Source organism: Mizuhopecten yessoensis, unplaced genomic scaffold (genome assembly GCF_002113885.1).
Source record: "Mizuhopecten yessoensis strain PY_sf001 unplaced genomic scaffold, ASM211388v2 scaffold4301_2, whole genome shotgun sequence".
Classification (NCBI taxonomy): domain Eukaryota; kingdom Metazoa; phylum Mollusca; class Bivalvia; order Pectinida; family Pectinidae; genus Mizuhopecten; species Mizuhopecten yessoensis.
The window spans coordinates 197,547-218,812 of NW_018405477.1; the positions used below are offsets into that span (position 1 = coordinate 197,547).

At 37.8% G+C, this 21,266-nt stretch overlaps 1 protein-coding gene across 5 annotated transcripts in view; it reads left to right on the plus strand.

Annotated features, from left to right (window-relative positions):
- LOC110448791 (phosphatidylinositol 4-phosphate 5-kinase type-1 alpha-like) overlaps positions 1-21,266 on the plus strand; it is a 66,236-nt gene that overhangs the window by 34,355 nt on the left and 10,615 nt on the right. For 2 of the 5 annotated variants that reach the window (XM_021495230.1, XM_021495232.1), the window contains exons 14-18: positions 5,408-5,566; positions 6,361-6,529; positions 10,135-10,325; positions 12,131-12,510; positions 19,052-20,559. In XM_021495230.1, coding sequence (XP_021350905.1) covers positions 5,408-5,566; positions 6,361-6,529; positions 10,135-10,325; positions 12,131-12,510; positions 19,052-19,774 — 1,622 coding nt within the window. In that variant the 3' untranslated portion in view covers positions 19,775-20,559. Of the gene's footprint in view, positions 1-5,407; positions 5,567-6,360; positions 6,530-10,134; positions 10,326-12,130; positions 12,511-15,346; positions 15,455-19,051; positions 20,560-21,266 lie in introns of those variants that run through there. The other 3 variants (XM_021495235.1, XM_021495234.1, XM_021495233.1) reach the window with 2 other exon arrangements.

Consider the following 21,266-nt stretch of genomic DNA (forward strand, 5'->3'; position numbering starts at 1 on the left):
ACACAATCTAATAACTGTATCCACTGATAGGTACTCATCTTGCTCTATAACTTTCCCTATGCTGTCAAATTTTTATCGTTTGATTATTGGTAAAATCTTGTGTTAATTATAAAGTCAACAATTAATCAAAATAATAATTAATTATTGCTGTCTCATCTCTTCTCTGTCTTGTCTGTATTTCTTCTTTCATACATGACGCCGATTCTACATGAACTTGTGTTTTGATTTTGATTTGTTTTATTTCTGCTGCAGCAATGGGTATTAAAACTCTTTCACCACTGTAGACCATAATGGACTCATCCAGATCAATGAATGGTAGAGTCTACTTAAATTACATAGGATTGAAAGGGTTAACACCCTGTAACACATTTCATGTATTTTAATCCCTATAAAATGATCAATCATTTATTTATTAGTTCTTAGTAGACTTGGTGCCAAACGTACGTTTTATGATCAGTAATTATGAGTTGAATGTGATATCAGACAAAATAGATCTCTAACTATTACCTAATGATTCAGTGATTTTTTTGTAGAATTTATTCAAACGAGACCTGACAATCCGTTTCATAATTTTGACACGTCCCATTACTGAGGGGTATAGTTTTGTTATGGCCTTTTCACTACTAAAGCTACATCATCTGTCCTTGCAAAGAAGATTTAACAACACTAAGCATTAAATGTGGTATCTGTGTGCAAAGCAATTGTTTGCCAATTCCCACACTGTTCCGACAAAAATTGTATGTGCAGATAAACTTATCGATGAAATTAAGCAAAATGTTGCAGAAAGTGCCAGACAGGTCAGACAAGATAGAAAAATGTAGAACATGGTTTCTCATGTGTTATCTCTGTCTTAGGTGCAAGATTACCTCTGCTGTAATTTTCATGCCGTGACATATATCCTAATAATTTCAAATATATATCTAGGGAAAGAAATCTTCTCAATACAAACTTATATACATCCGTAATGTAACATAGACATTTAAAATTAAAAAAAAAAGAGTTATTGATTAAACATAATGCATATTTTATCCTCCTTTTTTTGATCTGGCTAAATATAGGTAACTAAATACTTTTCTGGAAAGGACTATAACCCTTGTAACATTTCTCCTATATGAATCTGACTTAACTATAGGTGACATTGCTAAATATTTTTCTAGAAAGGACTATAACCCTTGTAACATTTCTCCTATATGAATCTGACTTAACTATAGGTGACATTGCTAAATACTTTTCTAGAAAGGACTATAACCCTTGTAACGTTTCTTCCCGGTGGTTATCCACTTTAAGTAAAAAAAGAATAGAAACACAAATATTTCACACTTTTGTTTGCTTATTTTATCCAATATTTGAAATTATTACAAAATTATAGCGAATATTTGAGAAGAACTGATAACATAATCATCCTCATTTCACTGATGTTGCTGGATGAAATTTTTGATGTAATTAAAATTGGAATTAATTAAATGAAATCTTTTCAATTAAATCGAAAAGTCAAGGAATACAGAAAAAAATAAGTTAAAAGAAAATTTTAAATGTAACAAATGAATTAGAGAACATTTTGAATTGAAATCTAAATGAATGAGTATCCTCGTCATTTAACCCCTTAATCCTGACAATGGACTAGACCAGTATTTTGTAAGGGACATTTGAACTTGTGTTTATAGGGGAGAGAAGGTTAGGTTTCTTCTTATTTGTTGTTCTTTCTATTTTGTGCTTTGCTAATATCAGTGGATCCTCCAAGAGGCACACAACGATTCCGCAAAATTGTCAAACTAGGTAACTTTGGTAACGTTTTTGTCACCATAGTAATCTGTTGAATTAGCTACGATTTTCTCGTTTATTTGCTACATGGGTTTGTTTGGATTATTTTTTTTTTTTTTTTTTTTTTTTTTTTTTTTTTTTTTTTNTGCAGTTTGCTAAGCTACAATTTTGAGTTTTTGTATAAATGCTGTCGTCACAAATACACGGATATTTTGATTTTTGCAATGTGTTTTTAGATATTTCTTCTTTGTCGTCACAAATACAGCAGAATTCAATGCTTTGCTTAGGATAGATTGTAGAGAGGCTTGTTTATAGCATTGATGTGATCTATATATTGTTAGTCTGAATAATTATAACAATACAGGAGTAGGATAAGCATTACAAATCTGGCCAAAAGTTTGTGTTTTAGAAGATATATAATGATGATTGAAATTAAAGTTTGATGAACTAACTTCAGAAAAATGTAATATGATAACAGTGCTTTTTCTGGGAACCTTTTTATTGGGCCGATTATAGGCCCCATTCCCAATTGAAACAATTTTTTATTTTGCCTTAATTCCAAAATGAGACAAAAAGGCCCCATCCTAACTTAAAAATATAAACTTTGAGAAATTCCAATATCATAAGACTGGCCTAATTCCATGGGAAGTCTGGGCAAACAAATGCAGAATATTTATGCATATCTCATTTTAGTGCTTCGAAGAAATGAAAAATATTGAGTTTCTTGTGGACCATTGAATTCTTCCTTACAAATGGACATTCTTTTTGTGGGGTTTTAGGTATTTCATAATAATAATGATGTATCATTAAGTTTATATATTTATCATAAAAACAAACCAGTTAGGGGTTGCGGACATTCGCTTGAAACATTACGGTTACAAAAGCAATCTTTTCATAATATACGACAGGTATTTTATTTTTAATTTCATCAAAATTAATATTGAGTGATAAACAATTGTAGCTAAGAACAGAGAACTTTGTTTATTCATTGTTGTTACAGAGTTATCTGCCTTTGAATAATACAGTTATCTGCCCTTGTTTAGCATACTTGAGTGGTCTTGATAGGCAGCGTTATTTGCAACAGTATAAAGATTTATAACAGCATCATTTTCACTTAATAAGCACAGTGTTATGTAGCTTAGCACAGAGTTGGTAAAGAGTTGTGTACCCTTAGAACAGAGTTATGTGCCCTTGGTACAGAATTATGTACAGAATTATATACTTAAGAACAGAGTTATGCACTCTCAGTATAGATTAATGCACCTGTAGTTAGTTCTAGGTTGTGCACTTGGTGATTAGTATGTAGTTATGTGCCCTTAGTTAGTACAGAGTTATGTGCCCTTAGAACAGAGTTAAGCTCCTGCAGTTTATTTTGCTGTGCACTTGTTTACTAATATTGAGTATATGCCTTAGTATAAAGTTTTGTGCCCTTAGATAATGCATACTTATGCGTCCTTATATAGAAAAGAGTTATGTGCCCTTAGATAAAACAGATTTAAGTGCCCTTGTATAGTAAAGAGTTCTGTGCCCTATGATAGTACAGGGTTATGTGCCCTTAGATAGTAAAGAATAATGTGCCCATAGATAATACAGAGTTATGTGCCCTTATATATTGCACTTATGTTCCCTTGGATATTACCACAGTTGTGTGCACTTAGATGATACTGAGTTAGTTATATGGGCCCTTGGATAATACTGAGTCCTGGAGTTATGCACCTTGAGTTAGAACAGACTTGTGTAACTTGTTATTATACTGAGGAGCAGTATGTCAAATATTTAATACAAATGTATTACAATTCCTGCATGAAAGTGAAAAAAATGGCAGATTAAAAGAAAAAAAAAAGATAAAGTATGTGATTCTGCTTTTAATTTGAGTACAAATGTCAAAGTTTTACAGTACAGACATCATTTCCCTAAATAAAATAAGGGAGTGAGTGTCAAGTTTATAAATTGGCCCAATTTAGCCGTGTTTTTCTGAAATATTGTGATCATAAAGAGTCATGCTTAATATCTGTGTCTAATTTGTCAATACAGACCTAAGATTTTATATATAAGAATCTATTTTCAATTTTCATTTTGTAGTGATTACTATAAAATGTCTTTATTTTGTAATTAATTATTAAATATAAGATATAAGATTTGTTTGTATTTATTCCATCTTTTTGTAATGCAGAGTTATCTTCTCTTGTGAGCAGGTATTGATTGTTATGTCATTTGTTTGTGAGAGGAACGTCATCAATTTTTGAGAAAACGTCGTAATTTTCTCACACAAACCAATGACGTAACAATCAATACCTGCTCACAAGAGAAGATAACTCTGCAACGTAAAGACGGAATAGGTGGGGTCTGGGGAATGCGATGGGCTAAATCAATATTTTTGGCTGGGTTTGAGGAACTGTTTCACTTGCTGCACTGTAGAGCTATCTGTGTTCTGCTTGGCTTCATGGCTCTGTGTTCTGCTATCTTCAGTTTATTAATGTCAATGATATTATGTTACTATGAGTTTAATGTTTTTGTGCAGATTATCTCCCTTATAAATACTGTTTCTAATAACTGGGGTAGAAAATAGTTAAAAAGCTGGTAACTAATAACTGGGGTAGAAAATAGTTAAAAAGCTGGTAAGAAACGACAATTTTGGAAAGTAAAATAGTTTTGATATTTTAATTATTGAAAAATGTAGATTGTGGTAGACCGTTTTTCTTAAACCCTTTTAACCCTATGTAACTTAAGTAGACTCTCCCATGCATTGATCTGGATGAGTCCACTACGGTCTACAGTGGTGAAAGGGTTAAATGTGGGATTGTAAGATATACTGTAATGGAGTCAGCCTTGTCCTGTCGATTTGCCAAACAACCTTTCAGTCCCATATTTGAAGAAGAAAGGTTTATTTGGAGCTTGATATGGAAAAAATATAATATGATATAAATATTTCTGGTTAAGGCCTATTTGATGAAATTTTCTCTTTCATAGAATATAAAATATTATCAGGTTATCTAAATAGTAGATTTGGAATGTTTAGTTCCATATCATAATATTCCACATGCACAATACCAGGTGATCTTGAAGTCTTGTTATATATATATCTACGTGAGTTATAGCAAAAAGAACAGTTTTAACTTAATGTTTTCTATTGAGTCAGCGTGAATACTGAAGTTGAATTTAATACCCTTCCAGAGAAAATAAAATAAAATCGGTCCCACTAGACTCTGTAGGACCTTTTGTCAAAAGTTAGATAATATAATTCTTGGTAGCTACATCAGATCGAATACTTTGAGTTTATTTCCTAAGAAACTTTCATGTTTATTCACAATGTGAGTCCATAAAAGATTCAGATTTTTATAAAGAGATGCAGATACATGTATATATATATATTTTGACAATTTCAAAATTCACACCTTTACAAATATATCAAAAATATCCCCCCCCCCCCCCCCAAGAAATTAAGAAATTGTAACTGTATATTACATTCAAAGAAAATCTCTATTTTCTGTAAAATATGAGATTTTTCTTATCATTTGGATTCTTAAATGAAAAACGTTCATTTATTGAGCCCCAAAAAAACTAAATAGATGTAAATATAAAGCCTTACCTGTGATTTAAAACTGTCTGAAATTGTAATTTAATTAAAAAAAAAATCTTTTCACAGCCTTGAAGCACTCTCCTTCTAAGAGGAAGCCAGGTGGTCCTAAGAAGTCGTCTGGTCAGTCAGAGTCCGAGGGTATTACGGAAGTTCCGAGGAGGACAACGGTCACAGAAAGGTCACATAGAACCATTAGTTTTACAGAAGACACAACACCCATTCCAGGTGTGTATCAGGCTACACTTATTAGGGCCCTCACAGGAGATGCGGGTGCCCTAGAAATTCCGGTGTCCGCCTGTCTGTCTTTTCCCATCCCTCCACAGTTTCCTTTTCGGAGATTAAGAAACTGTGGGGTGGGAGGGTCAGTCAGGCACGTGGCGGGGTCCTTGCAGACCTGTCTGTGTTCTAGTTTAATGTTTATCACACACTCTCCATTTTGTTGGGAGAGAGATATATTGTTACTCTGTCTGTCTCGTCCCATTGCGTCGTGTCCCGTATTGGAAACTGATTTTATGGCATGACTATAGCTTTGATAAACAATTTCTGAAAGAAAACCATACCTTGCAGGATTTTATGAGAAATAGTAACTATGAAATAAACAAATTTAATCGACAACAGTGTTCTGAATGGAAAAGACTTCAGCTGGGCTAGACAGCTGGGCAAGACTGGATTCAAAAATGGGACATCAGCTTGTTTACTATCGCTCTAACCAATAGAGCTACCCGGTCAATGGAAGTGTCCTGTCCCAATTGTACTATAGTTATATAAAAAAAAAACTAAGATGGAGGGAGGATACTGTATTTTTCATAAATGTGAAAATATCTCGGATGAGTTAGTATACCAGGGTCCCAAGTTCAATGCCAAGATCACTTTCCCTGGCTACTTACAGGTCAACCACATGGTCAAGGGGCCGGGGCATTCATGTCTTGTTAACTGCCTGAGCAAATTTCAGATCAGACCGTGCAGCTTGTTGTACACAAATGTTTGAGAATACTTTACACTCTCTCCTATATTTCTAGGCACAACAGGGGGCCGGCCCGATCTACTGCCAGAAAATTCCACACCACCCCCAACATTTGACGAGGCGGTGGGCTCTCTGACACCAAAGAGAGAGCGCAGTAGGACCGACATATCTCATTCTCCGAAGTCTGTGTCGCCCTCTGGCGAGAGTATAAATGAGGGTAGGAGGTAGGTAGAGAGTGGAGTACAGGTAGGAACGAGGTGGGAGTTTTACATGGGGGTAGGTAGTGAGTGGAGTACAGGTAGGAACAAGGTGGGAGTTTTACATGGGGGTAGGTAGAGAGTGGAGTACAGGTAGGAACGAGGTGGGAGTTTTACATGGGGATAGGTAGAGAGTGGAACACAGGTAGGAACGAGGTGGGAGTTTACATGGGGATAGGTAGGGTGTGGAGTACAGGTCATTGGGGTAGGTAGAGAGTGGAGTACAGGTAGGAACGAGGTCGGAGTTTTACATGGGGATAGGTAGAGAGTGGAGTACAGGTAGGAATGAGATGGGAGTTTTACATGAAGGTAGGTAGAGAGTGGAGTACAGGTAGGAACGAGGTGGGAGTTTTACATGGGGATAGGTAGAGAATGGAGTACAGGTAGGAATATTATAAGTGTTGTATATGACATTATAAGTGTTGTATATGACATTATTAAGTGTTGTATATGACATAAGTAATGTATATGACATAAGTGTTGTATATGACTTTATAAGTAATGTATATGACATTATAAGTGTTGTATATGACATTATTAAGTGTTGTATATGACATAAGTAATGTATATGACATAAGTGTTGTATATGACTTTATAAGTAATGTATATGACATTATAAGTGTTGTATATGACATTATAAGTAATGCATATGACATAAGTAATGTATATGACATAAGTGTTGTATATGACATTATAAGTAATGTATATGACATTATAAGTGTTGTATATGACATTATAAGTAATGTATATGACATTATAAGTGTTGTATATGACATAAGTAATGTATATGACTTTATAAGTAATGTATATGACATAAGTGTTCTATATGACTTTATAAGTAATGTATATGGGGGTAGGTAGTGAGTGGAGTACAGGTAGGAACAAGGTGGGAGTTTTACATGGGGGGAGGTAGAGAGTGGAGGACAGGTAGGAACGAGGTCGGAGTTTTTCATGGGGATAGGGAGAGAGAGGAGTACAGGTAGGAACAAGGTGGGAGTTTTACATGGGGGTAGGTAGGGTGTGGAGTACAGGTCATTGGGGTAGGTAGAGAGTGGAGTACAAGTAGGAACGAGGTGGGAGTTTTACATGGGGGGAGGTAGAGAGTGGAGGACAGGTAGGAACGAGGTGGGAGTTTTACATGGGGGGAGGTAGAGAGTGGAGGACAGGTAGGAACGAGGTGGGAGTTTTACATGGGGGTAGGTAGTGAGTGGAGTACAGGTAGGAATGAGATGGGAGTTTTACATGAAGGTAGGTAGAGAGTGGAGGACAGGTAGGAACGAGGTGGGAGTTTTACATGGGGATAGGTAGGGTGTGGAGTACAGGTCATTGGGGTAGGTAGAGAGTGGAGGACAGGTAGGAACGAGGTCGGAGTTTTTCATGGGGATAGGGAGAGAGAGGAGTACAGGTAGGAACAAGGTGGGAGTTTTACATGGGGATAGGTAGAGAATGGAGTACAGGTAGGAATATTATAAGTGTTGTATATGATATTATAAGTGTTGTATATGGCATTATAAGTGTTTTATATGACATTATAATTTACATGGGGGTAGGTAGTGAGTGGAGTACAGGTAGGAATATTATAAGTGTTGTATATGATATAAGTAATGTATATGGTAGGTAGAGAGTGGAGTACAGGTTGGAACGAGGTGGGAGTTTTACATGGGGATAGGTAGGGTGTGGAGTACAGGTCATTGGGGTAGGTAGAGAGTGGAGGACAGGTAGGAACGAGGTCGGAGTTTTACATGGGGATAGGTAGAGAATGGAGTACAGGTAGGAACAAGGTGGGAGTTTTACATGGGGATAGGTAGGGTGTGGAGTACAGGTCATTGGGGTAGGTAGAGAGTGGAGTACAAGTAGGAACGAGGTGGGAGTTTTACATGGGGGGAGGTAGAGAGTGGAGGACAGGTAGGAACGAGGTCGGAGTTTTACATGGGGATAGGTAGGGTGTGGAGTACAGGTCATTGGGGTAGGTAGAGAGTGGAGTACAAGTAGGAACGAGGTGGGAGTTTTACATGGGGATAGGTAGGGTGTGGAGTACAGGTCATTGGGGTAGGTAGAGAGTGGAGTACACGTAGGAACGAGGTCGGAGTTTTACATGGGGATAGGTAGGGTGTGGAGTACAGGTCATTGGGGTAGGTAGAGAGTGGAGGACAGGTAGGAACGAGGTCGGAGTTTTACATGGGGATAGGTAGAGAGTGGAGTACAAGTAGGAACGAGGTGGGAGTTTTACATGGGGATAGGTAGGGTGTGGAGTACAGGTCATTGGGGTAGGTAGAGAGTGGAGTACACGTAGGAACGAGGTCGGAGTTTTACATGGGGATAGGTAGAGAATGGAGTACAGGTAGGAATGAGGTGGGAGTTTTACATGGGGGGAGGTAGAGAGTGGAGGACAGGTAGGAACGAGGTGGGAGTTTTACATGGGGGGAGGTAGAGAGTGGAGGACAGGTAGGAACGAGGTGGGAGTTTTACATGGGGGGAGGTAGAGAGTGGAGGACAGGTAGGAACGAGGTGGGAGTTTTACATGGGGGGAGGTAGAGAGTGGAGGACAGGTAGGAACGAGGTCGGAGTTTTTCATGGGGATAGGGAGAGAGAGGAGTACAGGTAGGAACGAGGTCGGAGTTTTTCATGGGGATAGGGAGAGAGAGGAGTACAGGTAGGAACAAGGTGGGAGTTTTACATGGGGATAGGTAGGGTGTGGAGTACAGGTCATTGGGGTAGGTAGAGAGTGGAGGACAGGTAGGAACGAGGTCGGAGTTTTTCATGGGGATAGGGAGAGAGAGGAGTACAGGTAGGAACGAGGTGGGAGTTTTACATGGGGATAGGTAGAGAATGGAGTACAGGTAGGAATATTATAAGTGTTGTATATGACATTATAAGTAATGTATATGACTTTATAAGTAATGTATACAACATTATAAGTAATGTATATGACATTATAAGTCATGTATATGACATTATAAGTAATGTATATGACATTATAAGTAATGCATATGACATTATAAGTGGTGTATATGACATTATAAGGCATGTATATGACATTATAAGCGTTGTATATGACCTTATAAGTAATGTATGACATAAGTGTTGTATATGATATTATAAGTGTTGTATATGACATTATAAGGCATGTATATGACATTATAAAGTCATATATATTACTTATAATGTCTATACATTACTTATACTGTTGTATACATTACTTATATTGTCATATACAACACTTACAATGTCATATACATTACTTATAAGTGTTGTATATGACTTTATAAGTAATGTATATGACATTATAAGTAATGTATATAACTTTATAAGTAATGCATATGACATTATAAGTAATGTATATGACTTTATAAGTGTTGTATATGACATTATAAGTGTTGTATATGACATTATAAGTAATGTATATGACTTTATAAGTAATGTATATGACATTATAAGTAATGTATGACATAAGTGTTGTATATGACATTATAAGTAATGTATATGACTTTATAAGTAATGTGTATGACATTATAAGTGTTTTATATGGCATTATAAGTAATGTTTATGACGTAATGTACATGACGTTTCAGACCTGAAGCCCAGGTGAGCGGTACATTCCAAGTAACCTACCAGGAGTCCAGTACTTCTCTGTCTCACACCTCCCCGGTGATGCGAACCTCCCCGCCCCTCAGCATCTCCGAGTCGACGCCCACACATACTGACTACACCGAAGGAACGCCGAGCTACACCCCGTCTAGTCCGAGTTGTTACAGCGACATAGGTAACTCTTATCTGTACCGAGTATAAATATACATATAGAAATCAAAAATATTTTTTTGACAATTATCAAACAAATTTTTACAACCTATATTAATTACTCTTGTTGGCCAGAATATTAGTGCTGTGGAAGTCTTAATGTGGGAGGAATTCAGAATATAAGGAGAAAACCCACGTGGCCGGGCATGTGCAGGTGACCCGATATATACCTTTAGCTGTACAGTACTGTACGTGTCATACATTTCTATCTCTGATACAGTACTGTACGTGTCATACATTCTCTCTCTGATACAGTACTGTACGTGTTATACATTCTCTCTCCTATACAGTACTGTACGTGTCATACATTCTCTCTCTGATACAGTACTGTACGTGTCATACATTCTCTCTCTGATACAGTACTGTACGTGTCATACATTCCCTCTCTGATACAGTACTGTACGTGTCATACATTCCCTCTCTGATACAGTACTGTACGTGTCATACATTCCCTCTCTGATACAGTACTGTACGTGTCATACATTCCCTCTCTGATACAGTACTGTACGTGTCATACATTCCCTCTCTGATACAGTACTGTACGTGTCATACATTCCCTCTCTGATACAGTACTGTACGTGTCATACATTCCCTCTCTGATACAGTACTGTACGTGTCATACATTCCCTCTCTGATACAGTACTGTACGTGTCATACATTCCCTCTCTGATACAGTACTGTACGTGTCATACATTCCCTCTCTGATACAGTACTGTACGTGTCATACATTCCCTCTCTGATACAGTACTGTACGTGTCATACATTCCCTCTCTGATACAGTACTGTACGTGTCATACATTCCCTCTCTGATACAGTACTGTACGTGTCATACATTCCCTCTCTGATACAGTACTGTACGTGTCATACATTCTCTCTCTGATACAGTACTGTACGTGTCATACATTCCCTCTCTGATACAGTACGGTATGTGTCATACATTCCCTCTCTGATACAGTACTGTACGTGTCATACATTCCCTCTCGGATACAGTACTGTACGTGTCATACATTCTCTCCCTGATTCAGTACTTTACGTGTCATACATTCCCTCTCTGATACAGTACTGTACGTGTCATACATTCTCTCTCCTATACTGTACGTGTCATACATTCTCTCCCTGATTCAGTACTGTACGTGTCATACATTCCCTCTCTGATACAGTACTGTACGTGTCATACATTCCCTCTCCTATACAGTACTGTACGTGTTATACATTCCCTCTCTGATACAGTACTGTACGTGTCATACATTCCCTCCCTGATTCAGTACTGTACGTGTAATACATTCTCTCTCTCATAGTATGACATTATAAGTGTTGTATATGACATAAGTAATGTATATGACTTTATAAGGAATGTGTATGACATTATAAGTAATGTATGACACGTAGAGTACTGTATCAGAGATAGAAATGTATACAGTACTGTATACATTTCTATCTCTGATACAGTACTGTACGTGTCATACATTCTCTCTCTGATACAGTACCGTACGTGTCATACATTCCCTCTCTGATACAGTACTGTACATGTCATACATTCTCTCTCTGATACAGTACTGTACGTGTCATACATTCTCTCTCTGATACAGCACTATACGTGTCATACATTCCCTCTCTGATACAGTACTCTACGTGTCATACATTCTCTCTCTGATACAGTACTGTACGTGTCATACATTCCCTCTCTGATACAGTACTGAATGTGTCATACATTCTCTCTCTCATACAGTACTCGCTTTACCATACTTTGTAATCGTTCTTCTGTTGTAGATCAAGCTTTTCAAGCTGAGCTGGACAAGGACATTCAGGCATCACCGGTGTCTCTCTCCCCTGCGAGGTCAAAGGTCACTGTGATCACGACAAGCAGTACTGAGACGTCGTACACTAGTGCTCTGGAAAACCCTTACAACAGCGACAGTGAACGCGGACCAACAAACTCGGACAGTTACCATGGTGACAGTGCAAGACCTTCACCCGTCAAGGGGGGTCAAGGTCACCACAGTAAACCACAGAATCAAGATCACATATCAACAACAGTGACAAATTACAATGATATTCAAAAAAATTCCACGTGGAATAGTGAAGGAGATGAAAGGTCAAAGGTCAAAGGTCAAGTGTTACAGGAGTTGGAGGTGGAGGAGTCGGAAGTGGTATGTATTTAATGTTTTCTAGTTTTTGGTTTGTTATTTTGGATGTGTTTTCTTTAGACATTTGATTTGAAAATTGATTGATTTCTTTTCATTTTTTGAGAAATTCAAGATTTTCTCTTTAGTAAAATAATGTTTTGCTTCTTCAGTTATTGTATTTTTAGTACTTATCAGTTTTGGCTTAGAAAACTACAGTGACCAAATTCTCAGTAGAGTTGGATCGCACATTCGATTACAGTAAATGTATCATTTCTAAAAAAAAAAAGTTTACTGTTTGAAGTACTGGTTTGTCTTAAAGATCCCTGTACCGCTGTTACTCTGAGTTGGAAACGTCCTTTACACATGACTTTAGCTTTGATAAATCCTTTCTGAAAAGAAAACCATACCTTGCGGCAGGACATTACAGGAAATAATAAAGATGAAATAAACAAAATAAATAATTTGGGTGTAAAATATCAGCAGGGCTAGACCTGGATTTGAACCCTGGACTTCAGATTGTTATACTGTCACTTTAAACACTTTGAACTACAGAAGTGTCCTGGTCAAACTGTGCTACAGTTATATAGCCAAGAGGAAGTTAAGGGGAGGTAACTGTATATAGGAAAAACTACAATGTAGTGGGATAGGGATCCTTAAGGACTGGTCAGTGTAGTGGGGCAGGGATCCTTAAGGACTGGTCAGTGTAGTGGGACAAGGATCCGTAAGAACTGGTCAGTGTAGTGGGGCAGGGATCCTTAAGGACTGGTCAGTGTAGTGGGGCAGGGATCCTTAAGGACTTGTCAGTGTAGTGGGACAGGGATCCTGAAGGACTGGTCAGTGTAGTGGGACAGGGATCCTTAAGGACGTGTCAGTGTAGTGGGACAGGGATCCTTAAGGACTGGTCAGTGTAGTAGGGCAGGGATCCTTAAGGACTGGTCAGTGTAGTGGGACAGGGATACTTAAGAACTGGTCAGTGTAATGGGGCAGGGATCCTTAAGAACTGGTCAGTGTAATGGGGCAGGGATCCTTAAGGACTGGTCAGTGTAGTGGGACAGGGATACTTAAGAACTGGTCAGTATAGTGGGACAGGGATCCTTAAGGACTGGTCAGTGTAGTGGGACAGGGATCCTTAAGGACTGGTCAGTGTAGTGGGACAGGGATACTTAAGGACTGGTCAGTGTAATGGGGCAGGGATCCTTAAGGACTGGTCAGTGTAGGGGGACAGGGATCCTTAAGGACTGGTCAGTGTAGTGGGGCAGGGATCCTTAAGGACTGGTCAGTGTAGTGGGCCAGGGATCCTTAAGGACTGGTCAGTGTAGTGGGGCAGGGATCCATAAGGACTGGTCAGTGTAGTGGGACAGAGATCCTTAAGGACTGGTCAGTGTAGTGGGACAGGGATCCTTAAGGACTGGTCAGTGAAGTGGGACAGAGATCCTTAAGGGCTGGTCAGTGTAGTGGGACAGGGATCCTTAAGGACTGGTCAGTGTAGTTGGACAGAGATCCTTAAGGACTGGTCAGTGTAGTGGGACAGGGATCCTTAAGGACTGGTCAGGACTGCCTGATGTTTTTATAGTTTGATACAATACTTACAGCAACTGCATGAAGAATGTAGAGACTTGTGGCTTTGAATTTAGCAGAAGATATGTTTTCAAATAGCTTAAAATGGTCAAGTCTTTATTGAATTTAATTCCATCCAGTTGTGGCTAATAATTTTACTCTTTTTTTTTTTTGCATGTGGTTTCAATTTTGAAGTATTTTGGTTAAGTTTTAGGATGTTTTAAAGATACTTGTGCTTGCATTTTGCATGAAGCAGTCAGCTTTTGAAAATACTCGTAAAAATGTTCATTGAACGTTTAAAATTTCTTCGTTAGAGTAGATTTTGTGACGTTACATTAAATAGCTTTAATGTACTAGACACCAGTTACTATTTCAACCCTTTCACCACTATAGACCATATTGGACTTACCCAGATCAGTGCATGGCAGAGTGTATTAAAGTTACATAGGGGTGAAAGGGCAGACTAAAAACTAAGACATGCCTTTTATGACGCAAAAAGCTGGACGACTCCGGGTATTGTAATGTGTCTTCAAAAAGATTTTTGGCTTTGCAAAAATATTTCTCAAAATGGATAGAAAGACATTTACTCTTTTTAAAGATAAAAGGAAACAGACTTAAAATAACTATTTTCTATATGGCAAACTAATTAGGGTAAGATTAATTGGATTCATTAGTCCGTATCTTGCTACAAGATCACTTGAGATTATCGTTTGAATGTTTGAAATAGTCTTGCACTGTAATGATGTTCAAAACACTTCATTGATAATGATTTTTTTCTCATTCAATCAAGTATTTTTGTCACATGGTATCAAGAATTAGAAACCTCTTTCCATGGATAATGATTGATGTCTACACTATGTAAAACACTTCCTGCACACACGGCCATGCTTCACTGCAATCTCCCCTCAAAAATGCCAGCTGGTGTAACACCGTCAGAGGACACGGCACAGCATGCACTGGTGAAGAAGGCAAAGAAATAACCAGGACACACCATAGTTCTTTGACATCGTGTGCAAATGCATGCTTTTGGTGGATGTTGCTATGATGACTGCCAGTTGTCATAGAGAATAATCTTACAGCTATTCATTGAATCTCCTGATTGGTAAATCGTAACATTTCTCACACAGCAGATTAAATTATTTGCATGCTGTTTTAATTTGTATATAGTTACAGATTTCTTTTTTTTAGTATTTTTTTACAAAATAAAAACAAATAAAATACAGCAATCCTATGGTGCCCGAGTCTAAATACAATAGCTTATATTCACTTCCTATATGAACTGTACCCTGAACTTGCCCAACAGAAAGCGGTTTCATCCGTCAGCCCCAAACAGAGGAGAGTTCACTTTCAGTCTGAGGGGGTCGAAGCATCGGATGGTAAAGTCACAAAACCAAACGAGAGGTGTCAAGAGGTGCGTACACATCCGTCTGAGCATGCCCATGCAGTGTTACTATGAAGACAGTGTGGTTACCATGGTTACGAACGTCATGTGACTGTACCTGGTCTGATCACATGATGTTGTCATATACTCTGTGCATCATATATATATCTATCTATCAAATCTGTCATCTCCCTCTCTTCATTTTCGCACCTGTGTGAATTTGACCTCTATCTGGCCTCTCAGATTGTGAACTCTGTTATTGGCCTATATCTGGCCTCTCAGATTGTGAACTCTGTTATTGGCCTATATCTGGCCTGGCTTGTGAGCATGTCTGTACTGTTGTCATGGAAACCTTGGTAGTTGTCCACAAGGTCTTTTTTCCTATATATGGGAAAAACATTGTTCTCTACATTGTACTTTCTACATTATCTTGATATGACCATATATGGTATCATTGTACAATATACATAATCTTGATATGACCATATATGGTAATTTGTTGTCCTTGTCAGTGTTGGTGTTTTCATGTTGTCATGGGTAAATGTATAATTATTTGTAATATGACTTTTTTAATATTTGGTGATAAGTCAACTGTTTTAATGAAGATTTCATCCATGAAAATAATTGATTTTGAAGGTTATTCTTGAATCTGTTGTTTTAACTCTTATGCTATATTTCATGTCCTGAAATATTAATAATTTCTTCATCAACTTGATCAATGAAATATAACTAACATTATATCTGTTAACTCTCTGTATACAGACTATTTCGTTGATATTAAATGACGAAAACGTCAAAATTTGCCATCTTTCCTTGTACACAAACTGTCGTTCATTGGACTTGCTGTCATCTATCTATCTGGGCATGTCTTGTTGTCATGGAAACTGCATCACTGTGACCTACATTAGGTCTGGGCATGTTTGTTGTCGTGGTAAATATTTGGTTTAAAGTTGTAAGTACAGGTACATAACATGGATCTGGTACCGGTCCCTTGTTTGTCCTTACAGGAGGTCAGTAAAACTGGAATCCTGACATATAACGGTCTGGAGCCCATATTTTATAGGTATAATCCATATCAAATTTTTAAACTGTTGCAGAAAAGAATTATAAACAAGATAACAAAAAGAGGAATGTTTTGATTGTGTAGTAACAGTACAAGTTTTAAGGATTCTACAGATTGTTTGGATTGTACCTGTAGCCTGTGGAAGCAACACTTTGAAAATGAACTTCTGTTGGAACAATTTGCACGTTATCAAATATTGACAGCACACTAATTACACATTGATGCTAAACTGGAAGATCAGAAGGAGAATTACTGCATAACGCTTTTTACCTTACTTTGTTTATTGTAAATCTATATCATCAAAACCCTGGCCATCTGAAAGTGTAGGAACACATGAACACCTGAATCAGTGATGGTCGACCTCTACACTGAATACAAGACAACTGTCATGTTGGTGTGGCACTTTATTGTCACCTGCTTATATGTTATACCTGCTCATCACTGCACGGTGACTTTCACCTTCTGATTTCACATTGACCTTCACCTGCTGATTCAACAATGACCTTCACCTTCTGATTCAACAATGACCTTCACCTGCTGATTCCACATTGACCTTCACCTGCTGATTCAACAATGACCTTCACCTGCTGATTCCACAATGACCTTCACCTGCTGATGTTATATGTACCTGCTCATCACTGACCTGTGACCTTCACCTGCTGATTCCACAATGACCTTCACCTGCTAATGTTATACCTGCTCATCTCTGAGATGTGACCTTCACCTGCTTAATTCACATTGACCTTCACCTACTGATTTCACTGTGACCTTCACCTTCTGATTTCACTTTGACCCTCACCTGCTGGTTCCTCAATGACCTTTACCTTATGATTTCACTGTGACCTTCACATGCTGATTTCACTGTGACCTTCACCTTCTGATTTCAATGTGACCTTCACCTTCTGATTTCACTGTGATCTTCACCTTCTGATATATAATGACCTTCACCTGTTGCACTGAAGATCGCTTTAATGGCTTACTCGGTTTTGATCTTCAGCTAAGTTTTCAGTGACATCAAAAACAATTTAGACGACAATGAGTTTCAGTGACTTTACAACCTTATTCTACGCTTTACCTACTTTGTATGCTTTACGATACACACCTGCTGACCTGTGTACAAGTTGGACCTTCAGCTTACATTTTTGACCACAATGCATAATCTTGACCTGCTGACCTTTGTACAACCTTCACCACCTGATATTTGTGACCACACTTGAACTTGACCTTCTGAGCTCTGTATGACTCACCAGCTGACCTATATATATGTGATCACCATGTGTGACCTTCACCTGCTGATACAGCTTAACCTTCATTTATAATCTCCAATACCCTCCCTTAAATTCCAAATTCTAGATAAGAGGTAACCCACATATTCTGCCCCATATATATGATTTCCCTACTTGTGTTAGATATTTTGGCTTAATTCATATATGGCACTGTTATTTTGCATTGCACTTTAAAACTGATTCACACAAATTCTATTTTAGCATGGCATACATGTTTATGTCCTCGATTTTTTTTATAAACTTTGTAAAACCAAAACGTCATATTAAATTCCAGATGTATTTTAAACTGAGATATAACTTTATGTTTATATTTCATTATCATGGATATACCAGCCTTTTACTAAACTTTGATCTTTCTAATATTCACACTATTACTACTTAAGCTTAACAAAGATGGCTACAGATTGGTTCCCTCTGTTTTCGCAACATTTCAATATTTAAAAGATATAAAGTAGCATGATTGCTTTTCTGGCACAAAAGAAGTTCTGACCTGTAATTGTTATCACAATCAATAGAAAAATACCAGGAAATGAGTGACATGGGCTAGGTCTGTAATGTGATGTGAATAGCTAGGTCCGTAATGTGATGTGAGTAGCTAGGTCAGTAATATGATGTGAGTAGCTAGGTCCGTAATGTGATGTGAGTAGCTAGGTCCGTAATGTGATGTGAGTTAAGCTAGGTCCGTAATGTGATGTGAGTAGCTATCGTAAAGTTAGTACATGGTCAGATTCACATGCTTGTTGGCTGTTTAGTTAGTTGAAATGTACACCAGAAAAGAATACATGATAATTATACTTGAAATAGCGAAAACAGTGGGAGCCTGTCGATAGGACCTTTCGTATTAAGCAAATTTCAATTTTTGTCAATTGAAAAAAAGTTACTTTCTGGAGTAAAAAATCTCAGATTAAATCGTTTACCCTGAAATTTTATTCGGAACTATTCCAACCTTTGAATTGGAAGAGTTCTAATACGTTGTCAGGAGGGAGTGAGTTAAGAGATCAACTTACCCAAACTGTATTTTTCTATTAAATGTTGAAAATTATTATAATTAGCCCCAACATAAACAGCCTTGTTGTTGAGCTAGTTGAGTTATTCACCCCCGCCCTTCTAGAATTTAAATCATTCACCCCTGGTATAGTTCATTTTGAAATTTCAGGGATGAATGAGTCAAAAATCCATGATCCTATTAATTTGATGTATTATTCCTGATTAACATTGAGATGTTTGTAATGTCTGTGTACATAATCACTCTTACTCTGTTTCTGTTTTACTTCTCAGCATCATAATGACTTTGACCTCTCCTTGACCTATGACTCCGATGACTCATCATTTATCACGAACAGCGAGATCTCATCTACGTTTTCTAAGCTTGAAGATCCTTCTTCTTCTGGTTTCCGTGGTGATGGTGTTAACAGTATCCCTCCTGATGTCACCTCTACTAATACTACTTACTTGCGTAGACCAGCCACTAACACTACCCATAAGACTATTCCGTCAAAACCTGGAGGTCTTATAAACTTCCTTGGCGCCGGAAGCTCCCCCCCAAAGCAGTCAGCTGACGGTCAGGCAAAACCACATAAAAATGTTAATTTCAGAGTTGAGAGTGATTCCAGTGGAAGCCTAACCCACAAGGGAGGTTCTGTTGGTTCATCCGACAGTGATCACTTTCATCTACAGAAATCTACAGGAAGCAAGACCTCCGCTTTCTCTGTGTTTAGAAAGCTTGGTTCGAGTGACAATAAACTTCCTGATAGACGGGATAAGGCTAAACCCGCCCGGTCGGTTAGAGGCATTAGTGTGGGCACTTTCAGACCAATTCAGGAGACATCCTTACATAGACCAGTCAGTCTAATCAGTCTAAAGGACTTTCGGACATTGTCCACTTCACCAGTGTCAGATGACCAGTCCAGAAGGCACAGGACACTGTCCACGTCACCTTTGGCAGATGAACAATCTAAAACACATCAGGAGAATGAAGACCGGGAATCGACACATCTATAGACTTGAGCTAAAACAAACATGTCAGGTTTTCGTTTCCCAGGCATCGGACTTTAGATAACTTAGGGCCTTTTCGTTTATGCTGGTTTGTCTGTGATTAAACGTCCCATTTTTTGGTATAAATCCTGGCGGAAGTTCATTCAGGCCTTGCAAGGCTTTGTCAAGGCATGCCTGAAAACAGCATCTGCTTCCTTAGTTCGACGTTATTTCATGAACAAACAACTTTGGTACAACCGGTTCAACTGTTTGGATGGCGATAAACAAAAGAGACCTTAATTAGTGTCTGTACGAAGATTAACAGTGTCAGGACATTTATGCCTTAGCATTTTAACATCTTTCTTATGTATTAGCAGTATTTGATGTCTTAATTACAGATATAATATTAAGTTTTCATTCTAATATAGCAAAACACGAATAATGTGTACTCTACAGTGACGTAAAATAAATTTAAAATCTTCATTTTTCTCTCACAGATACAAATATGGTGACTTCCTTAGAAAATCGTCTGCAATGCAAAGTCCAACATCTTGTACACCATTAAATATTTGCTGTGTTGATTTTAAATCCCATTCGCTTAAAAAAACCATCTTCGATATTTGTCACAATTGCAACCTCTCATCATGTTTCACACTTGATTACAAATTAATGTAGTTATATATACTGTATATACCTCCTACAGAGATCCGTGTGTTGGTCTTATGTTATACATGGTAGTACATAGATTGTAGCATTTAGCTTGGTAACTTGGACAAAAATGTATGTTGTTGTACCTAGTTTCACTAAAAAAATAAATAATCCCCATATTCATGATATTGTAAATACAAGTATTTCTTCTCATCATTGCCACATACATGTTTGAAAGTTCGGTTTAAATGAATCCGCCATATAAATTATATACACTTTATTATCCCCTCGCAACGAAAGTTCGAGGGGATATACTGTAGGATTACACCCGCACGTATGTATGTACATATGTTACACTCTTTGTCATCGCTCTAGTGACTTCATTTCCCAACGGAATTTCATGAAACTTTGTACAAGTGTTTGGTATGGCAATGCCTTCAACAAGTTCCCGTTTTGGGTGTTTACGTTGAAGGTCAAGGTCACTGTTATTATTTTTAGAAAAACTTTGTCATCGCTCTACCGACTTCATTCCTAAACAGAATTTCATGAAACTTCATACAAGTGTTTGGTATGGCAATGCCTTGAGCAAGTTCGCGTTTTGGGTTTCTAAACTGAAGGTCAAGGTCACTTTAACTGTTTTTAGAAAAACTATGTCACCGCTTTACTGATTTTATTCCTCAACGGAATTTCATGAAACTTCATACAAGTGTTTGGTATGGCCATAGCTTTAACAAGTTCCCGTTTTGGGTTTTAACGTTGAAGGTCAAGGTCACTTTAACTGTTTTTAGAAAAACTATGTCACCGCTTTACTGATTTTATTCCTCAACGGAATTTCATGAAACTTCATACAAGTGTTTGGTATGGCAATGCC